The sequence below is a fragment of the Sinohyriopsis cumingii genome, chromosome 8 (genome assembly GCF_028554795.1).
Source record: "Sinohyriopsis cumingii isolate HCF-2022 chromosome 8, ASM2855479v2, whole genome shotgun sequence".
NCBI lineage: Eukaryota > Metazoa > Mollusca > Bivalvia > Unionida > Unionidae > Sinohyriopsis > Sinohyriopsis cumingii.
The window spans coordinates 81,327,355-81,347,002 of record NC_142968.1 but is presented as its reverse complement, the minus strand read 5'-3'; the positions used below and the strand labels follow the sequence as shown (position 1 = coordinate 81,347,002).

At 34.8% G+C, this 19,648-nt stretch overlaps 1 protein-coding gene across 1 annotated transcript in view; it reads left to right on the top strand.

The window, feature by feature from the left end:
* Positions 1-19,249, top strand: part of LOC149793977 (talin-1-like) — a 52,808-nt gene extending 33,559 nt beyond the window's left edge. The window contains exons 12-15 of the mRNA XM_089967910.1: positions 2,865-2,966; positions 5,257-5,333; positions 9,684-9,809; positions 11,781-19,249. Coding sequence (XP_089824036.1) covers positions 2,865-2,966; positions 5,257-5,333; positions 9,684-9,801 — 297 coding nt within the window. The 3' untranslated portion in view covers positions 9,802-9,809; positions 11,781-19,249. The remainder of the gene's footprint in view (positions 1-2,864; positions 2,967-5,256; positions 5,334-9,683; positions 9,810-11,780) is intronic.
* Positions 19,250-19,648: the final 399 nt, after the last annotated feature.

Genomic DNA, 19,648 nt, shown 5'->3' with positions numbered 1-19,648 from the left:
TGAGTTTTGAGAGCCCACTTTAATGCGATGTCTGTGTCTTTGTGTCTAAGTTCACTGGGCAATTCATTCCACGTTGCTGCGCCCTGGTATGCAAAAGAATGCTGTCCATATGTCTTTGTTTTCATAGTGGGAATAATGAGTACACGATCTTCAGAAGAGGAGCGTAAGTATATTGGGGGTGTGTAGACATGGGTGAGGTCAGATAGGTATATTGGACTAGAGTCCGACAGTGAAACGCAGCACAGAGAACAAATGCTGTGTTTGATTCTGGATCGAATGGATAGCCAGTGTAGGGTACAGAGCAGCGGGGATGTGTGCTCTGATAGTGGTACTTTAAGTATGACCCGAGCAGCTGTGTTTTTAACTTTTTGAAGTTTCTGGAGCAGATATCGAGATGAACCAGACATAACTGAGTTACAATAGTCTAGTCCTGAAAGTACTAATGAACACACAAATGTTTAGTGGCGTCAACTGAAAGATATTTGCGAATTGAGCTGATGCGTCTCAGCTCAAGATATGCAGCCTTGCATATGTTCATGACATGTTGGTGCAATGGGAGGGTACTGTCCGGAGTAACACCTAACTTTCGTACTAAATGTGTGAATTTAATGTTGGTGTTGCTGATATTTATTGTTTGGGGTAAAGGATGTGAATAATAAAGTCTTTGTGTTGTGATCAGAATGGCCTGAGTGTTATCATCATTCATCTGCAGCTTGTTACATGTCATCCATGATTTCACATCAGAAATGCACCTCTCTACACCTTGGATGGTAGCATCAACTTCAGTTGGGTGGCTAGATTTGTATAGTTGGGTATCATCAGCGTACAATTGGTGAGACACTGGATGATGATCTATGACACTTGAGAGCGGATGAGTGTACAGAATGAAGAGAACAAGTCCAAGAACAGACCCCTGTGGAACACCACAAAATAGATCAACTGGGCTTCCATTTGCAGATACAATGTGTGTCATGTTGACCAAGTAGGACTTGAAACACAGTAAGACTGTATCATGAATCCCAAATACATGCTGGGGACGGTGAAGTAATCTAGCATGGTCTATTATGTCAAATGCTGCAGACAAATCAAGGAGGGTGAGAACTGTAATCTTTCCGCTATCTAACGCATAGAGAATGTCATTGACTACTTTTAGAAGAGTAGTTTCAGTACTGTGGCAAGGGCGCTAAGCAGATTGTACATTGCTATAAAGACTGTTTGAATTTAGATGAGATACAAGCTGGGATAGAACAGCCTTTTCTAAGACTTTGATATGAATGGGAGATTAGAAACTGGGCGGTAGTTCTTTAAATCGTTATAGTCTAGTATTGGTTTCTTCAGCACGGGCTTTACAATATCAGTTTTAAAAAATGATGGGAATTCCCCGGATGAGAGAGAGGTATTAATAAATCAGTTAGTGACCGCAATACTGGATCTAAGCACTCAAGCAGCAGTGATGTTGGAATTGGATCAAGTTCACATGACTTTGGTGCACTCTTCATCACGATTGTACGTACGAAATCCATAGAGACAGGTTCAAATGCTGCTAATGGTTGCCACTCAAATTCTGTATCCCAACTGTAACATGACGACGAGTAAATTGAAATTGTGGTGTCAAGCTTATCTCTAATGGTTTGTATTTTGTCACGGAAGAAATCTGCAAACATATCCGGAAGATCGACTGGAGAGAAGGTACTTGGAAGTGGTGTAGATTTGTTCCTTGATATTAGCTTGTTAGTAATCTCGAAGAGCTCTTTGCAGCAGATTTTTCCATGATCTTAGTAGTGTAGTGGGCTAATTTCGCTGCATGGACTATATTTGTGACATTCTTCTTAGCGGCTTCAAATATTTGCTTATGAATAGTGAGTCTGGTCGAAAGCCAAAGCCTCTCAGCTTTAAGGCGGTTTCCTTTAGCAGTGCGAAGCTGGTCCATAACACTGCTATACCATGGAGAACACTTTTGAATTGATACTCTGCACTTGGTAGTTTGAGCATGTTTGTCGAGCATTGAACGAGTTGTTCTGCTGTAAGAAGTAAGTAAGTTGTTAGGTTAGCTTGGATGTCGTGCATTAGTTTGGTTATATTTATCATACGGAGGTTTCTCTTAGTAGCAGATAAAGGTGGAGGGTTAGGGACTGATACGATGGCATATAATGCAGAGATGACCTGATGCAAGGATATTAGATACCAGGGAGGATCGTATAATATTATCATCAGGTCTATCAAGAATCCAGTCTAAAATGTGACCATGTTTATGGGTAGGTTAAGTAACTGACTGTTTGAGGTTGAAAACATCAACGGAGTCTATGAGTTTTGATGTATCTGGGTTTCCGCGACAGTTAAAGTGAAAGTTGAAATCTCCAAGAATAATCAGGTTGCCACCTATCGAAATTACATAGTCCAGGAGATTCGGAAACTGCTCCAAAAGAGAGTGTCAGCCAGCTTGTTTTTTTTCTACTAGGAGGACTTCGGTATAGGCAGAAACAATGGACTGACATTTGCTCCAGTGTGAGTGTGGTTTGGACTAGCTCAAACGATGTGTGGTCGAAATTGAATGTTGTGGTATGGTTGTGACGTTTGATAATTGAGTTCTTTGTGTTGACAGCAATTAAACCTCCGCGTGAATTACGGGGGAACGACTTGATGGATTAGCCAGTGGGTTATATATATATATATATAAAGATTGATATAATATTTTGTCTGTGGAAGTTTCTCTAGACTGTCAATGATGAGTTCAGTACTCAGATATTAAAATAGATCAAAGGATATAAAACAACATCTTTCCTCTCAATACATACAATTAGTTTAAGGCAATCAGAGCAAAAGTCCTTTCGGTGGATTCTAGCATAAGATTTTAATAATTTCAGGACTTTGGTGACCATGCAGATGCATATTATTCAGTGCAGACGCAGGAGGGAGAACAGATGGTTGATCTCATTGCAGGATACATTAATATGATTCTCCACAAGGTTAGCATTGCCCATTTGCACTATATTTTAGTATTGTCTCCTTTTTATACGACCCATACATAACCTTGTAAACATAGACGTGGAGAAGGGTGAACCTGTGTCCGCTTGTCTGTTGTTCATTGTACTTTTCTTTACTTAATCTCTCCAGAAACATTTGAAGTAGTTTCATGAAACTTGCTGTTATTTAGACTCGTGAATATATTTATGTCCTACAAAATAGATCTGCCTCGTGATCATTTGCAGACATGCTTCCATTATTATCAAAATCACTGTTCATCTAAGATATTCGTGAAATTTAGTACATTTTTACCTGTTTGAGATATATTCATGAGAAGTGTTATACATTTTGCTGTTGGAAATATCTTCATTAAACATTTTTTCATGTCAGATTGAGCTTTGGAGTAAGACTTAGTTTTATTACAAATTGTGTCCACCATTTGTCTGTCTATCCATTACACTTTCTAAATTGTCATAGTCAGTTTCAGACGTCTTCATGAAACTTGCTATGCATTTGGATCATGACAAAATATGTTCCATGCAAACTTCCTTTTCTCCAGCTTAGTACATTTGCGGTTGCCTAACTCTAATTATTCCTGCTTAATACCTTTATTTTCATTATGTATTCCACAAAAGCAGTGCTTATTTACTGTTTGTAGAGTACACTTTTAATTGTTGGGATTTGCTTAAACTTGTTTATTTTTTAACCTCTCTACTTTCCTAGTTTCTGATCCATTTAATTGTGGAAATTTGTTCATGCATGGTACACACTTTTATTTAATTACTTATTTTGTTTATTTTCATTTCCTTCCTTTTCTCTTATCATTCACTTAGTCATTTACAATACCTTTACTGCAGATATGTAACTAGCATATTTGGTAAGTGTCTGTCTGTTGTTGTACTGGAACTAGTGTCAAAAGGGGTTGTCATCATCCAACATTTCTGGGTGTATCTATTTCAAATACGTCAGATAAATAAAAACTGGATCTAGCTCAGGTACTGCAGGTAATCCCCAAGTATAAAATGTTTTCCATCTTTCTCAGGATATTGAATATACTGGCTATCAGTTGAATAGATCTTTCTCTTATAAACATAGAAACTGCAAAGCAGCTGTGATGCGAGAGCCATTTGCCAGCCCAAAAAAGCATCTTCATCTTTACCGAAACCCTCCTTCAGTTCATATTTTCAAATTAAGTGTAAACATTGACTTAGAAATGTGATGTCTATGACAGAGATGAGATATTTCTTGTGCTTAAGACATCTTTCTTTGTTATTTGTTAAGACTCTTCTGAGCCTAGTTAATAGTTTGAACTATACAATTTTTGAATGGTTATGGACTCTTCTTTTGCATAAGTCTTTAAAGGATCCGGAATTATATTTTCAATCCATCCATCTTTTCTAGCGCATAACACTTTTCAAGCAATGAAGGGAGCTTAATGAATCAAATTATAGCTTGGGTATAGATTGTGTGACACACAACATATCCATGAGTTCAGCCTCAATGTGAAGGTCATATCAACTGAAAAGTCTGTTTGGAATATAATGTTGTAACCACTTCAAATATTTGTAATAAAACGTTAACTAATTGCACATCGTGAATAGCTTAACTATCAAACAACATAACAACGTCCACTGTCTCAAGGTCAACGCCACGGTAAGGGATAGTATACACCAGTGACTTATATCCATGTATTCATACAGCTCTTGAACAAACAAAGGAATTGTAATGAAACTTAAGCCTGTTATATACTTTGATTTTACGACATCCGCAGTATCAGTTATACCCCGACCTCAAAGCCAAGGTAGCAACGAGGAAAAAATAATTCAGTGGTTTGTTTCTTTGTCTAGTGTGGACACTTTATAACCCCTTCATATATTGTAATGTCACTTTATCTACGTTTCACACCTTGTAATGCAGTTGTCAGGTCTCAAGCTCAGAGGTAAAGAAGGTCATTTTAGAGAAAAGGTTAAGAGATGTTAAGGTTTAGAATCTGTTATTTGAAATATGTTCTTCTTTTCCTTTACAATCCATCTCAGATTGTTGAACAATAACAAACACTAATTATATTCAATTATGGAAAATCATAACTGAATGCATGGTTGTTTATCATTTGAACACAATTTACTCTCTTTCTTATATTAACGATTCAAAGTCCATTGCGTAGTCTCGAATTAGCTGGTACATCAATGATGGGTTCACGTGGTTCACATATAGAAATTCATTATTCATAACCAAATAGAGTATCCAATTATGATCCGTTTGCATTTGTGTCTGTCTTATTCTCCTATACAGCAAATGTCAAAGGATCACTTGGGTATTGGTGGAGATGATGAAGCACCAATATATGAGGAGATGGTTTTCCCAGCAAAGTAAGTATTCATATTAGTGGTTCTCTAAACTGACATCTTCCTTTTTATTTGTAGTTAGTAGCCAAGTCCAGGTAAAGTGAAGCTTTAAAAAGCTATGTATAGGAGCGTCTAGCGTCAAGTGTTCGTTAAGTAAGGCTAGTATTATACACTGTTGAAGTGACTCGGGGCTTTATTAAGTGAGGCTAATGTTGTACATTGTTAGAGTATCTCGTGACTTCATTAATTATTTCTAGTTTATAGATTAGTAGCGTTTATCAACTTCATTAAATAAGACTAGTGTTTTACATTGCTACACTATCATGTGGCAACATTAATAATGGCTAGTGTTATATACTGTTATAAAATTTCAGGCATTGTTAATGAGCCTGGCCTCATCTACGAGAGTTCAGAATTGGTATAGCTTTGATTTACTTTTAATATGGTATTAACAAACAAATAGTACTTACCAGTAAACTGAATATTAGCGTAATACGCCGAGTAAGCAGTTCTAAATGTTTGTCACGTTATTAAGGGCTAAGAAATTTCTAAGTAAATCCAATTGCATATCAAAACTCTAGCAAGCTGTTCTGCAAGTGAATTATAATTTGCATGCATTGTTTTGGCAAGGTATTTCTCCCCTGTAAGCTTGTTATCATACAGATCACATACTAACAATGCCTATAGTTGTAATATTGGCTTGAACCCATACCCACAACATCAACAAGCAGCCTGACTATAAAACAATGGGCAGAATCTTAAGGAAATGTGTTTTGATCTACTGTAATACAGTCACATGATCCTATTGGAAAAGTCTACAATGTATTTTGTAAACAAATCTATACTTGCTACTATTAGACTTGGAATTATAGTCAACCGTTGATGCAAAACAGCATTAAAATATAACCGATAGGTTTTTTCTGTTCTAAAACAATACCATTTTTCAGTTTTTAAATTAAAGAATTAAAATATATTTTAAAAATTCAAAATTGAGAAAAACAAACTTTTGAAAATGCATGGCTTGAAATTATCGTTAGTCAACTAGCCCGCGACTAGCACATTTCCTTTGGCCCATGTAGTTTTTATGATTTTAATATTCTAATGATAAAATTAAAAAGAGACATCAACAGTCCGCTTTTATTTCCGCTCTCATACATAGTTTTTCTGTAATCAGATAAGTCAGTCGGTATACAGGTTCTGTTGGAGCTAATCACGTAAATCACCAAGAAAATCATTCCCATGAAAATTAGAACATTGTAGATTTTACAGACTGTATCTCGAAACGATGTCGTACAATCTTTATTGGTTTTATATGAAGCAGTTGCATGTCAAAGACGATTAGTCTGATTTTTTTCCTTCCCCAATTCAACTATATTTTTATTTATGCTTGGGTTGTATGATCAAAGCACATTGATTATTTAAAATTTAGAATGCACCACCTGGTGTCGGCATAGGATAACCGCTGCCTACTGAGCCACCCAATTAACTTTAACAATTTTACGTCAAGTCCTATCCACAAGAAATCAATAGGAACATGGTTAATCTACTAAAACATGCATGCAAAACATTGAACACAACATTACCAACTTCTCTATCGACAATGATCTCTGAGTTCACACTACAACATAAATGTCACGATACCTAAAATGGGATTTGAAAAGTCGTAGATTCCCCAGATGGAAAGATTCAAAGACAAATTAATGAACATGTCAAATTATCATTATAATGACGTAAACGGAGATCTGATCATGATCGTCAGGGGAAATTAAGCTAATACTTTCACGAATGAGGATTGTCTCCCTTTAGATTCTCATCGTGTAACCTGTATTGGAAGAAATACAAAAGACGAAACGACCATGATAGTCATTGGATTTGTGTCCATTTGTCTCCCCAACCAATGCGAACCTCAATTGACCATCGTACGATTCTGTTCTCTGTAGCTCATAATTATTTGTAAAAATTTGCCTTACCAGCGAATTTCAACCAGTTTGGTTTGTATATCTCTGTGCAGACACTTTTCCAGCATAGGTTAACATGAATTACAATCTTTCAAGTGGAGATTTTGAAAGGACAACTCGTTTTTGACGGGTTATAGTTATGTGTTTTGTTCAGATGAGTGACTGATCCTTTTAAAGAAGGGACGGAAGAATTTTCTTCTAAAGGAATAAGACCTCACAATACATGTAATCACAAGTCGAAAAGATGTTCAAGATTATAACGCTTTCCTTGTGGAACACGAACATCAGCAACATCGTGTCGTCTCCATACATAGTCTTTTGTGTTACTATTTCGTTTTGTAGTTATACCTATAAAGAGGATCGGTGTATTTGAGCACTGAAACGAGTTTCCCAGTTCTCCTTCAAAATAGCTGAATACTTAATACCTCCAGCCGAATTGTCCTTTTATAAGCAATAATTCTTTTTTTAATAATGTTTCGATCATCGCGTACTCTCACAGTATGTTGTGATGTCCACATTCATGCTTGGTTTTATTTTTAAGTATCTGTTCTAGCATAGAATCCCCATACAATAATGTAACATATTTGGAGATTATAATAGTTATGTTAGCTTTATTTTCTTGGTTTTAAAGGCGCTTTTAAAACGTCTTTTAGCAAATTAATTTATACAATGAAAATGCACTATTTTTGTAACTCCGCTAACCAAAATATAGCTTCATTTAAATATGCATGCATATATATATATCTTGATCTACAACTCAGAAAGCATTCTCCATACTTATCATTCTGATCTTATATACTGAAATAGAGCTTTCAAAAATATAATATTTCCTTCTTATTAATATTTAGCAATCTCCTAAATGAAACATGCACTCTTAGGATTTTTTAAATATATCTGCTGTAGAAGCACTTCCAAACATGTTCCTATTTTAGACGATTTAAGTGTAGACTTACTTTGTGGTCATTTTTTTTTACAATATTGTCGATACAAGAACAGTAAATAATATGGAAAATATTATAACTGAGACATCGAAAGTAACTCTTTAAGGTCGTAGCATCTTTGCACATAATCTAAATGCTGTTGCTGCTGATAAGAACAGAATTGCAGCCTGTGCACGACATTCGCTAACCGTACAGAAAGAAGTAACAGCCACAGTCACCCTTTGGAAGATGGTGTAAAATTGTGTTGCCCTAACAATTTCATCGGGGCATGCTTGTTCGTATCATCAACGAAAACGAGCCACCTGAACCGTTTCCAGTCACTATTGAAATCAAGGAAAACTCTGCGTTAGCCCAAACCATATCAGCATCATATTCTCTGTTATACTGTTTGATGCTTTCCATGTCTATGACGCTGATATTAACATGAGATACAAGCTTTATGACAAGCTCTTCAATCTGAAGAGAATGCAGGAGATATGTTTGTTACAGGAAATGAACGTTTGTGCCCTATTTGGTGACTACTGCTCCTTGAATGACAAATCAGAGTATGACATGGAACAGAGTATGGATCATTTCTCTTCAGCTTGTGACATCAATCTCGAGAGGACAGGGATATGCGCCAACCCGCAATACGATCGCCTTACAGAGAGCCTAACCCATCAGTAAATGGAACAGTGAAAATAACACGAGTGTTGCTAAAGCAAGTGGGGGCCCTTATCAGACAATCTACAAATATATGTAGAGACATCAGTCTAAAGACAAAACTTAAGGTCGATTAAGGCTTTTAGCCATTTTAAACTAGTTTTTTAAAAAAATGTACTGTCCGTGGATCAAGTATGTTATTAAGAAGAAAATCCTTTCAAAGATATGTACATTGCCGACACAAAGAATAGATGTCTGCATTGAAAAATTTCACAAAACAAAATATGCAACCATGGCTGACCTTATAAAAAGATTCTGGCAAGATGTCGGCATTTGTAACTCCAGATAGACTTTGTCAATATAATGTGGAGCGTTTTTGGTATGAACATATCTGTCAACATCCCAGCGTTTAATGAACAGGATAGCATTTGGTCTAGACAATTACTACCATCATATACACGACGTTATCATTTACAAGTATACCTGCAAAGATCACGTGTAATTCAGTCGTAAATTCGTTTAGCTATTCAGTATTTCAAACGTGACAATCATTTTAGGTACAAACGATTTTTACGTGCTTTTGCCACAATTTTAGAACATTCTGTTAGAAACGGTCAAGTTAAACCAAGTTACGGTCAATGCTATCGCTGGTTTCAGTGTGCCTAATTGTAAAGAAAGCAAGTGATACTATTTAGTTCATATTATTTGAAATTGTGCTCATTTGTTTCCATAACTGATGAACCCCTGACCAATTTCTTTATTAAGAAATCTATGTGCCATAGATCTCAAAAATGTCAATAGAGTTACTTTAGCGGAGTAACGTTTCTTTTCAGTGCATCCTGTAGCGGCGTCTGTGAAAAGCTTCAGCTTTATGAAAATCAACAAAACAATATGTACAGTTCTTTAAGACCAGAGAACATCACTGCGGTATGCAATAGATCTACCATATGATTGAATCGGTAATCTAACATGCATGTTCTTTACCCATTATCTTATGAAACAACAATATTGAAACGGTCAACTAACAACCAAGTTCTTTACCATTATCTTAAGAAACAGCCATTTGAATCGGTCAACTAAAAACCACGTTCTTTACCAATATCGTATGAAAAAAACAGTGTATCTAATTTCTTTGAGATCTGACAAAAGAACAAGTATGTCGACCTATTTTGCCATTTTACCACTCACGCCATCATATTTTGATGTTGATTGTGCATTTGTGTGTGTGATTTGGCTTTTAACGAAGCTTTAACAATTTGTCAGTCATATCGCCACAACGTCTGCAGTGTGGCAGTTTATAGTGATGTCTAGCACTGAGACATCATGCCAAAGACATGTGGCATGACGTCCCACCCAGTCACAATATCCTGACACCAATTGTCAACTAGTCCTACCACTAACCTCTTATCGCCAGGCGAGGCAGCTCTTAGTACCATTTGTATAAGTCTTTGGTATGACTCGGCCGGTGATGGAACTCACGACCTAACGCATCTGAGGCGGAAACTCTAACTACTAGGGCACCGATCGGCTTAATGTAGATAATTGTTTCATACAAGTAATAACCGATGGTGCAAATAAGGTAAAGATGATAGATGACATAAGATTCTTATAACTTCGTTATAGAACTGTCTTTGTGCTATTTCCTATTATTAATAGTGGCTAGGTGAATTTCTGCTTGAATAAAGATCTGCATAATCTACGTCATCTCATTTGTAATTATGTATAGAAACAACTTTTTAGATTAGATTTCGTTCTCATTTTTCATACTTCCGAAGACCCATGAAAATTTAAAATGTTGTATGATTTTGGTAATGATAAAGAAACTTAGTAATATAATACGGCCTACCGCTATGAAAGTATTGAATGAAATATGTGTTCAACATAAAAACAGCAGATATTCTTAACTACTCAAGTCCTTAACCTAACCTATAAGGTCTTTAACATTAGTATACAATATGTGAATCAAATCGTGTCCCATCTAGCTTTGATATATACAAAATAAATCTCCAATGAACTTGTGAAATTGATGTATGAGAACATAATTTGTTTGATACAGGTGAAAACCGATCAGAAACTCCAATAGCCTTTATTTGTACTTAGCTATATTTAGTAATTCGTGACTTGCTCAGAATAGTGTTTTACTGCTAGTATGTCTTCATACACTCTCCTCAGAAAATGATATACAACTCTATTTAGAAAATAGTCAGAATTAATTTTAGTAAAAATGTAGCCTTGAACATGGTATTGGATTTCATACAATCCAAGGTCTCAAAACTATACAAATGTAATCTAAACTTTAATTTAAATTATACAGCTAAATCGATCCTATTGAAAGGAAGTCAATAATGTCGATATAGTATTGCGCTCCGCTTGATTTCTTCGCCTGATTTGACTTTGTAATAAATGTGTATTCGTCAATGTTACGTATGAAAAAGTACAAACTCTCAATGCAGAACACAACTTATAGCAGTCATTCGTCATAAATGTTTTAAATTTAACAGGTGTTCTACATTGTGAAAGGCCAACTAATTTATTTGACCACAGAAGTGTTCAAATTTTAACAGTCCACACGATCTTCTAGCCATTAAAAAAATTATCCATTCAAATGTCATGATAAAATTTTACATATACATCTACAAAATTGTTCCAATAAAACGATTTAAAAGTATCGTTTATAAACTTAAATTCATAAATACTACTTGCATTGAAGAATTAGCTTTGTAAATATTTTGATACAAATATAACACTTTATTCAGTTATATTCCCTTATATTTCCATGCATAAATAGTACACGGCATGTGGTAATTCGATGTCGAAATGTATCCAGACTTTCTCGGCATATAGAAAGAGTATAATGATTTTAAATGCAATATATATTATAGGTTTGGACCTACACTAACTTTATTCTTTTTTTAATATATTCTTTCTAGGTGCGAGACTGTTCGTTGGGAAAGCTTCTACCGGTGCACCGAGTTTATGGAAGTCTTTACAGCGAACCTCTAAATTGTTCAGAAAGTTTGTTCTAATTTTAATCACGAAATATATAGAATGTATGTGTTTCACCCAGTACAGATGTGCTTATTTAATGGAAATGTTAGCAACAATGTAAAAAGGAAACAAATAAGTGGTCTCAACAGTTACCAGGTCAGCTGACCACAATGGTACCTACAAACGATTTTTCACCCGATATTTTTTCAAAAAGTTTATATTCCAGAATATCCTTACATTCCGTTATAGTAGAATGTGAAACTTTGTTTAATATATCATATGAAAACAGAATGACATTGTTTTGTATTAAAGAAAGAGACGGTAGTTCTAAAATGATATCTACAAAATGTTATATGAGACATGGATGATGCATGATTATTGAGAATATTAGACTAAATTAATTGTTTACTTGCTATAATGAACAGGATCAAAACCAGCTGTTGAAACTTTATCTTAGACTAAAAAACATTTAATTGATTCAGGTTGCAGCACATCTTCTATCGAAACACACATTTTTCATTATTTATGTGTGGAACTTTTGGCAGACATGAGGTCGGGAGTTCGAAATTCGCAGTGGTATCCATTTCTTTTACATTTTTGTGTTTTTATGTTCAAACTTATGTTAGGCTCGCTCATCCAAAGTTTTGTTATTCTTTATAATTTTACTTCCCCACCTATGACGGGCAATTGACCTAGCAGAGTGATATAAACAAAACCTTTTAAGACGTATCTTGTGTGCCTATAGAGTTCAATCTTGTGCGTCGTTTGCCAAATGCTATTGTAATGATAATACAATATCATTATATCACTTATATATATTTACATTGCTTAAATAATAATTTTTTTCTTCAGTTACTACAATTCAGCAATCTGTCTGGCCAGGCCGTTTTGAATATTATTTGGTACATACCTGTATGGACTCAATTGTTTTAGCCACGCCCAAGTATACTAAGTTTCTGTACATATACTCAATGAATGAGAACTATATTTAGAATAAAGGATCACTCAAACTCAGACTTCTTACGTTAACATTTTAATAATGAACCAAATACATGACATTTTTCATATAAATGGGATATCTTTGCTAATGCTACAAGTAAACTCCATTTTAAAAGAATAATAAATATCGCCTGCTGACATATCTTGATGTGTAAACATAACGACATCGAGCTAAATTCATCAATGTATGGATGCTATAATATATATGAACTCTGTATACCGTTACAAAATAGAAATTTGAATTTTGTCTTGTAAAACAAAATCAAATGATAATAGAAGAAAATATCAAAGAAAATAAAGTGGTCACAGGGACAATCGAACTCACGTCCTTTGCATTAAAAGCTCGGCGCAGTAACGAGCTGAGCAAGACAGTTTATTGATAGTATTAGATAATATGCAAAAGCCAGTATAGACTGTGTACAGATTTTATTTATACACTTTAATTTAAGGATTGTTTTTATTGCGAAACAAATTGGACTCGCATCCAACACATTCTGGCTTCTAACATCATCCAACCGATCCCAGTTTTATATTGACGTCAGCTGGTGTGAATTTATATGATTGGCAGTAAATATATCAATATGATTTACTGTTATGTATTATTACTGCTTAAAGATGCCCGAGATCCCAGGAGGGAGGATGCAGCTTCGCCAAATTAGCATACTCTCCGATCTGCCTCCATTTCAAGAAGAAAAACTAGGTGCACTTAATTATTATAATCTATGATGGAATTTAATTTTAAAGTTAAACATATTTTGTTTTCCTACGAAAGGAAGGTTTAGTATCAGTTATGATTTATATCTCTCGGGAACTGGAAACTAATGGGATTCATAGCAATAAACTGTACCAAACCATACGAGTAAACAAATCTAATTATTCCAGATATTCTGTGTGTGGGCGGGATTCGTGGTGGTTTAAATAATAGCAAAGTTATATTTTAAAATGATAGTAACATACCAGCCAAATCCTCTTCGAAAAAGTAATACAGATCTGCAAAACTGTTCAAGGTATTAAACGCTTTATATCTATAGTATTCTCACCAAGTTACGTGGAAACATCATAACAAGGCAAGGTTGAAAGCACATATCATGACAATATATATCTGTAAATTCGCTCAGCTATTTGATATTGAGGAAACAATACCAACTTTTTGTTTTTGCATCTTTACACAAATCTAATGAAATAGATCGATTTAGACTGACGAGAAACACATAATTTATTATCAAATTTGTCCAGATCTGTGGTTGTATAGGAATGGTAAGACTTATTTTACCGATATGGAAAAATTATGTATAGGCGCACGCACAGACAGGTGGAGACTTATTAACAAGATACCTACACATTTTATATACTGTTGGATAGCTTGGACTATATGCTTCATTCCTATGGTTTTATCACCAAAATATGTGGATTATGAAAGCAATATTTAGGAAACAATGCCAACTTTTTTAGTTTGCGTTTTTATACAAATCTAATGGCAAAGATCGATTTAGATTGCCGAGAAACGTATAAATTAATAGTAAATTTGTGCAAATCTGTGGTTGTATATGAATAGTGAGACTTACTTACCTATAAGGAAAAATGATGTATCGGCGCACGGACAGAATATGAAGAGTTATGTAACTTGATACCTACACATTTTGTATACTGTTGGATAGCTTAGACTATATGCTTTATATATATAGTATTATCACCAATTTACGTGAAAACATCGTAACAAGGCAAAGATAAAAGCACATATCATGAATATTTCTATCCGTAAAGTCGCTTAGCTTAGCAATATTGAGGAAACAATACCAACTATTTTATTTGCATTTTTACACAAGTCTAATGACATAGATCAATTTAGATTACCGAGAAACATATAAATTGATATAAAAATTGTCCAAATCTGTGGTTGTATACGAATGGTAAGACTTATTTACCTATACGGAAAACGTATGTATAGGCTCATGTACAGACAAATGAAGACTTATTTAATAATAATAATAATAATAATAATAATAATAATAATAATAATAATAATAATGATAATAATAATAATAATAATAATAATAATAATAATAATAATAATAATAACAATAATAATATAAATAACAAACTATCTTTAACGATGATACCACATTTGGTCATGGCTGATCCATCTACCAAGTGGTCCTCAGTTTTTGTAATAAAATAATAAAAATAGAAGTTCATGCACATAACCATGTATCGTCGCACACTCATTCGTACATATTTGATATGAATGACTATGTGTGGGAAACATACAAATATATATATATATATCAATTATGGATATAATTTTTAAGTTTTCTATTCAGAGCTTTTAATATATCATTCCAGCTGGTCTAGAAAGAATTTCTTTAATGATAATTTAAAAGAAGCATAGGATGTTGAATTACGTATCCCCAATGGTAAGGAATTCTATACAGTAGGTGCTGATACAGAAAGTGAGCTTTTGTAATGATTGGTTTTCGACCAAGGAATCTGGAGATCGTTGTTTGTCGTCGATCGGAGATTACGCTCAGTATTTGATGATCTTAGTTCAATTATGTTAGATATATAATCTGGAGAAAGACCGCTTAAAGACTTGTATGTCATGATTCCTTTAAAATAACGAATACGTTTTTGTATAGGTAGCCATTTCAGAGGTGAAAACGAAACATTTGAGGGAGTCATAACAGGAAGTTTCAGTATTATTCGGGCTGCCCTTTTCTGGAGACTATCAATTCAGTACAGATTATAATTTGATGTGTTTCCCATATGGTACAGCCGTAGTTTATTAGTGGTAGTATATAACCCGAAAAATAAATTTCAAGTGATTGTGGAGGTAGAAATTTGGAAAGCAATTTTAATAGAGTTATTCTTTTGACTACCATTGCACATAAGTGATTGATATGCGCATTCCAGCTGAGGTGTTGATCAATGTAGATATCAAGAAGTTTTTGATTTTTGACAATAGATACGTCTAAGCCATTTTGAGTTCGAAGTAAATCCATGTTAGTAGATAGACGTTGCCTTGTTCCAATTCTTATTCATACATTTCGTTTTAGAGATGTTAATATGCATTTTGTTTTTATGACACCAAACGGATATATTGTTGAGGTCGGTTTGAAGTTTATTTTTAATGGAGTCTAGAGATTTATCAGATAAATGCAATGTCGAATCGTCAGCAAAAACATCTGTGTTAGCGTGTGCTGGATACAAGGCTAAGTCATTGATAAATAGTAGAAAAAGAAGAGGCCCTAATATAGATCCTTGAGGAACACCACTTAAGATATGACTTGGTTCGGATATATGTTTACCCGTGCAAACAACCTGGTGTCTGTTTGTGAGATTCGACGTGAACCAGGCAACTGAATTTGGAGAAAACTTGTAGGCTGAAAGTTTTTTAATAAGCACCGAATGGTCAATCAAATCAAATGCTTTTTAAAATCAATGAAGATTGCACCAGTAAGTTCACCTGATTCTACTGCTAGTAGCCATTGGTCTATAAGTTTTGTCATTGCAGTCTGACATGAATGATTCTTTCGAAAACCTGATTGTGATCTATGGAGGAGTTGGTACTTGTAAAGATATCTGAAAATATGTTTGCTGACATGTTTTTCCATATTTTTTGAAAGTACGGATAGAACAGATATGGGTCGATAGTTGGATGGGTCATTCTTTTCATTTCCCTTATAAATTGCGAATACTTTTGCCAACTTCAATGACTCCGGGAATTTATTGTAAGTGAAACTACACTTGATTATTTTTTTCAACGACTCTGAGATTGATAAAGCCGACGTTTTCAGAGTTTTGGGTGAATTCCATCTAGACCAGCTGATTTGTTTGTGTCAAGTTTATTTATAATATCAAAAGTGTCATTTATTGTTATTAAGGGAATCTTAAAACTAACTCGATCGGGTACCCTTTCATTCACGAATTTAGTAAGTTTGTCTAAATTAGGCTCTGTAATCTTAGACCTGTCAAGCGTTTGAGAGATATTAGTAAATAAAATGGTTCAGCTGGTTTGCAATATCGAGCTCTTCAGTATATTTAGTGCCATCGACTATAATTTCACATGGAGCTAGAGGCGCAGGTTTCGTTGAAGTTAGATTTCGTAAGTGATTCCAGATGGATCTGTTATCGGACTTTGATGTGATGGCTTCTTTGAAAAAGGAGCGTTTGTGTTTTACAATGATTTATTTGACTTTGTTTCGCCATAAACGATAGTTTGTGAAGTCTTTATGTTAATGGTAGTAGTTTCGTTTGCGTTGTGCCTCTGCGATTTCATTAGTATGCCATTCTGGTTGTTTTGATCGTTTAATTCTCTGGATGCGTATGGGGGCGTGTTTATTTAGGATAGTAAAAAAACAGTGATTCCAGTTAGACAAGTCATAATCTGGGTCTATGTTAGGGAAATATATTGCGTTAATGTTTTGTGATAGTTCGGAAAGAAATTCATTTTCAGAAAAGTTTTTGAAACATCTGTACTGCATGTAGGAGTGTAAGTTGTTTTTCTTTGCGCTCTGTTGCTTACGAGTTGCACATATAGGATAGTGATCACTAATAGGGAAACATGATACGTTTATCTCGTAGAGATTGGTGGGATGGGTAGTATAGATGTGGTCGATCAGAGTAGAAGTACAGGCTCTTACTCTTGTCGGAGCATATATTACCTGTATAAGGTCGTGCAGTTGTATCATATGTAGCCATTTAGTGTTAGTATCAGAGATGAGGTCAATATTAAAGTCCCCCATGATAATTACTTCATTGTTGGAAGATAAAGCAGCCTCTAACTCGTGTTCAAATTGGTCAGTCCATGAGGAGAGGGAGTTAGGGGGTCGGTATGCTGAGCAGATATAGAGTGATTAGCTATTGAGGAAACTTAACTCGATCCATATTAATTCGATAGTAGAATTTTCAAAATCTGTTCTTCTCTTGTATGTTAAGTTATTTGAAACGTACATGACTATCCCTCCTCATATGCCTTGTGGTCGATCTCCTCTTTCCAAAGAAAAGTTGCTAATAGAGATAGCTCTGTCAGGTACATTACAATCTAGAAACATTTCGCATAGTCCAACTACTGCAAGGTTGGGTTCATTTTGTATCGTTAGTCTTCATCGATCTTTAGTAAGATCTGTCTTACATTGATATTGATAAGTTGCAAACCTTTCTTTTTCAAACCAAATGATGTACAGTTTGAATTTTTCTCAGTCGTTATAGGCAGATTTATTAGCTATTCCCGAGTCCGTGGGAGAGACCTCATAACCTTGGCATGTACAATTAGAATTTGTACTTTGAACAGAGATGCCGTGGGAACAAATATCTCAGAAAACATGATACTTATTATTGGTTGAGGTGTATGTATAATAATCATTGTATTGAGATGGACATAACTAATGGTTATAATTATAGTTTGGTATGCCACGTCTGTCATGTGCGTACTGTTGTATGATCGAAGTGTCACTTTTCCAAGGCCTTGTATAACGTTCGAGTCTGCCTCGATAACCATGCTGTGTATTCTGTGTATTATGTTGATGATTCTGTTCCCACTCATTTCGGGCTTGCATTGCAAGTCTGTGGCTTTTCTGTTGCTTATGTTGGTATTGAGTTGTTGGGTAGTGCTTACTCACGTTGGTAGGTGTTGTTTTGAACATGATACCTACACATTGTATATACTGTTGTATAACTTAGACTTTATGCTTCATATGTTATCGCAAGGCTAAATTGTGTGAAATGAGCAACTGCTTTTCTGAAAGATTGGACACTAAACCGTCAGTCCGAAACTTCTTTATGGTAACTATGTTGCTTGATATTGCATCACTAAGGACTTTGTGTTAAGCGTCGTAGAGTCTGGGATAAATGCTCTATTGAAGATTCGGAAACATGAGAATAAAGAGAAGAAAAAATAATTATGATGGAATCTGCATGGATCCTTACAGATCTATATCCATTCATTCTGCTAGATAGTCTCTTTATATGGAAACTGTTTGGTTTGCACAACGAAGGAAAAAGGAGAGAGTGTACATACTGTATTCGATTATAAATACTCAAGTATGTAACTACTTAAGCCACAAAAGATATATGAGATATATAATTATCGTCTACGTTACACTCAAAGTACCACACCAGTCTCTTCCAGATTTTATTTTTTCAGACGACCTTGTACCAATATACAATTCGTCTTTGGAACTCTCTCCCTGACGATATCCGAAATCCTCCAAAATCTTTATATTTTAAAGAAACGTTTCTCTAATTCACCAAACGGAGCATCACACTAGTATGGTACTGGCAAACATCATCTTAATATCCTACGAGCTAAACTTAGATATGCGGGTAGTCCCCTGAAATCCGACCTTTACATGGTGAATTTAGTTAACTCTTCCACGTGTGCATGTGATTATGATAATAAAGATGTCGAATAATTTGTTTGTCTATTTCCCTTTACTTGATACCCAAAGATCCCAGCTCTTTCGCTCTAGCTTTTTTCAGTACATTCCAAGTCTAAGTCAAGAGTTATTATTAGAATGTGACGTCAATATAAGTAAAGGAACACACTATGTAATATTTCCAAATTTTCATAAATATATTCTCGGAACTAGACATTTCTAGTGCTTACAATTATAGTCTAAGTAACGAATCTATAAAATAAACGAAATGTACAATAGTGACTATAACCAGTGCAATGTCTTCACCCCCTTCTCTCTCTCTCTCTCTCTCTCTCTCTCTCTCTCTCTCTCTCTCTCTCTTGTACATACGTATATGTCTCTTATGTTTGTCCTTTGAAATGTTACATATCTTTTAATAGATGAAATATCTTTACCTC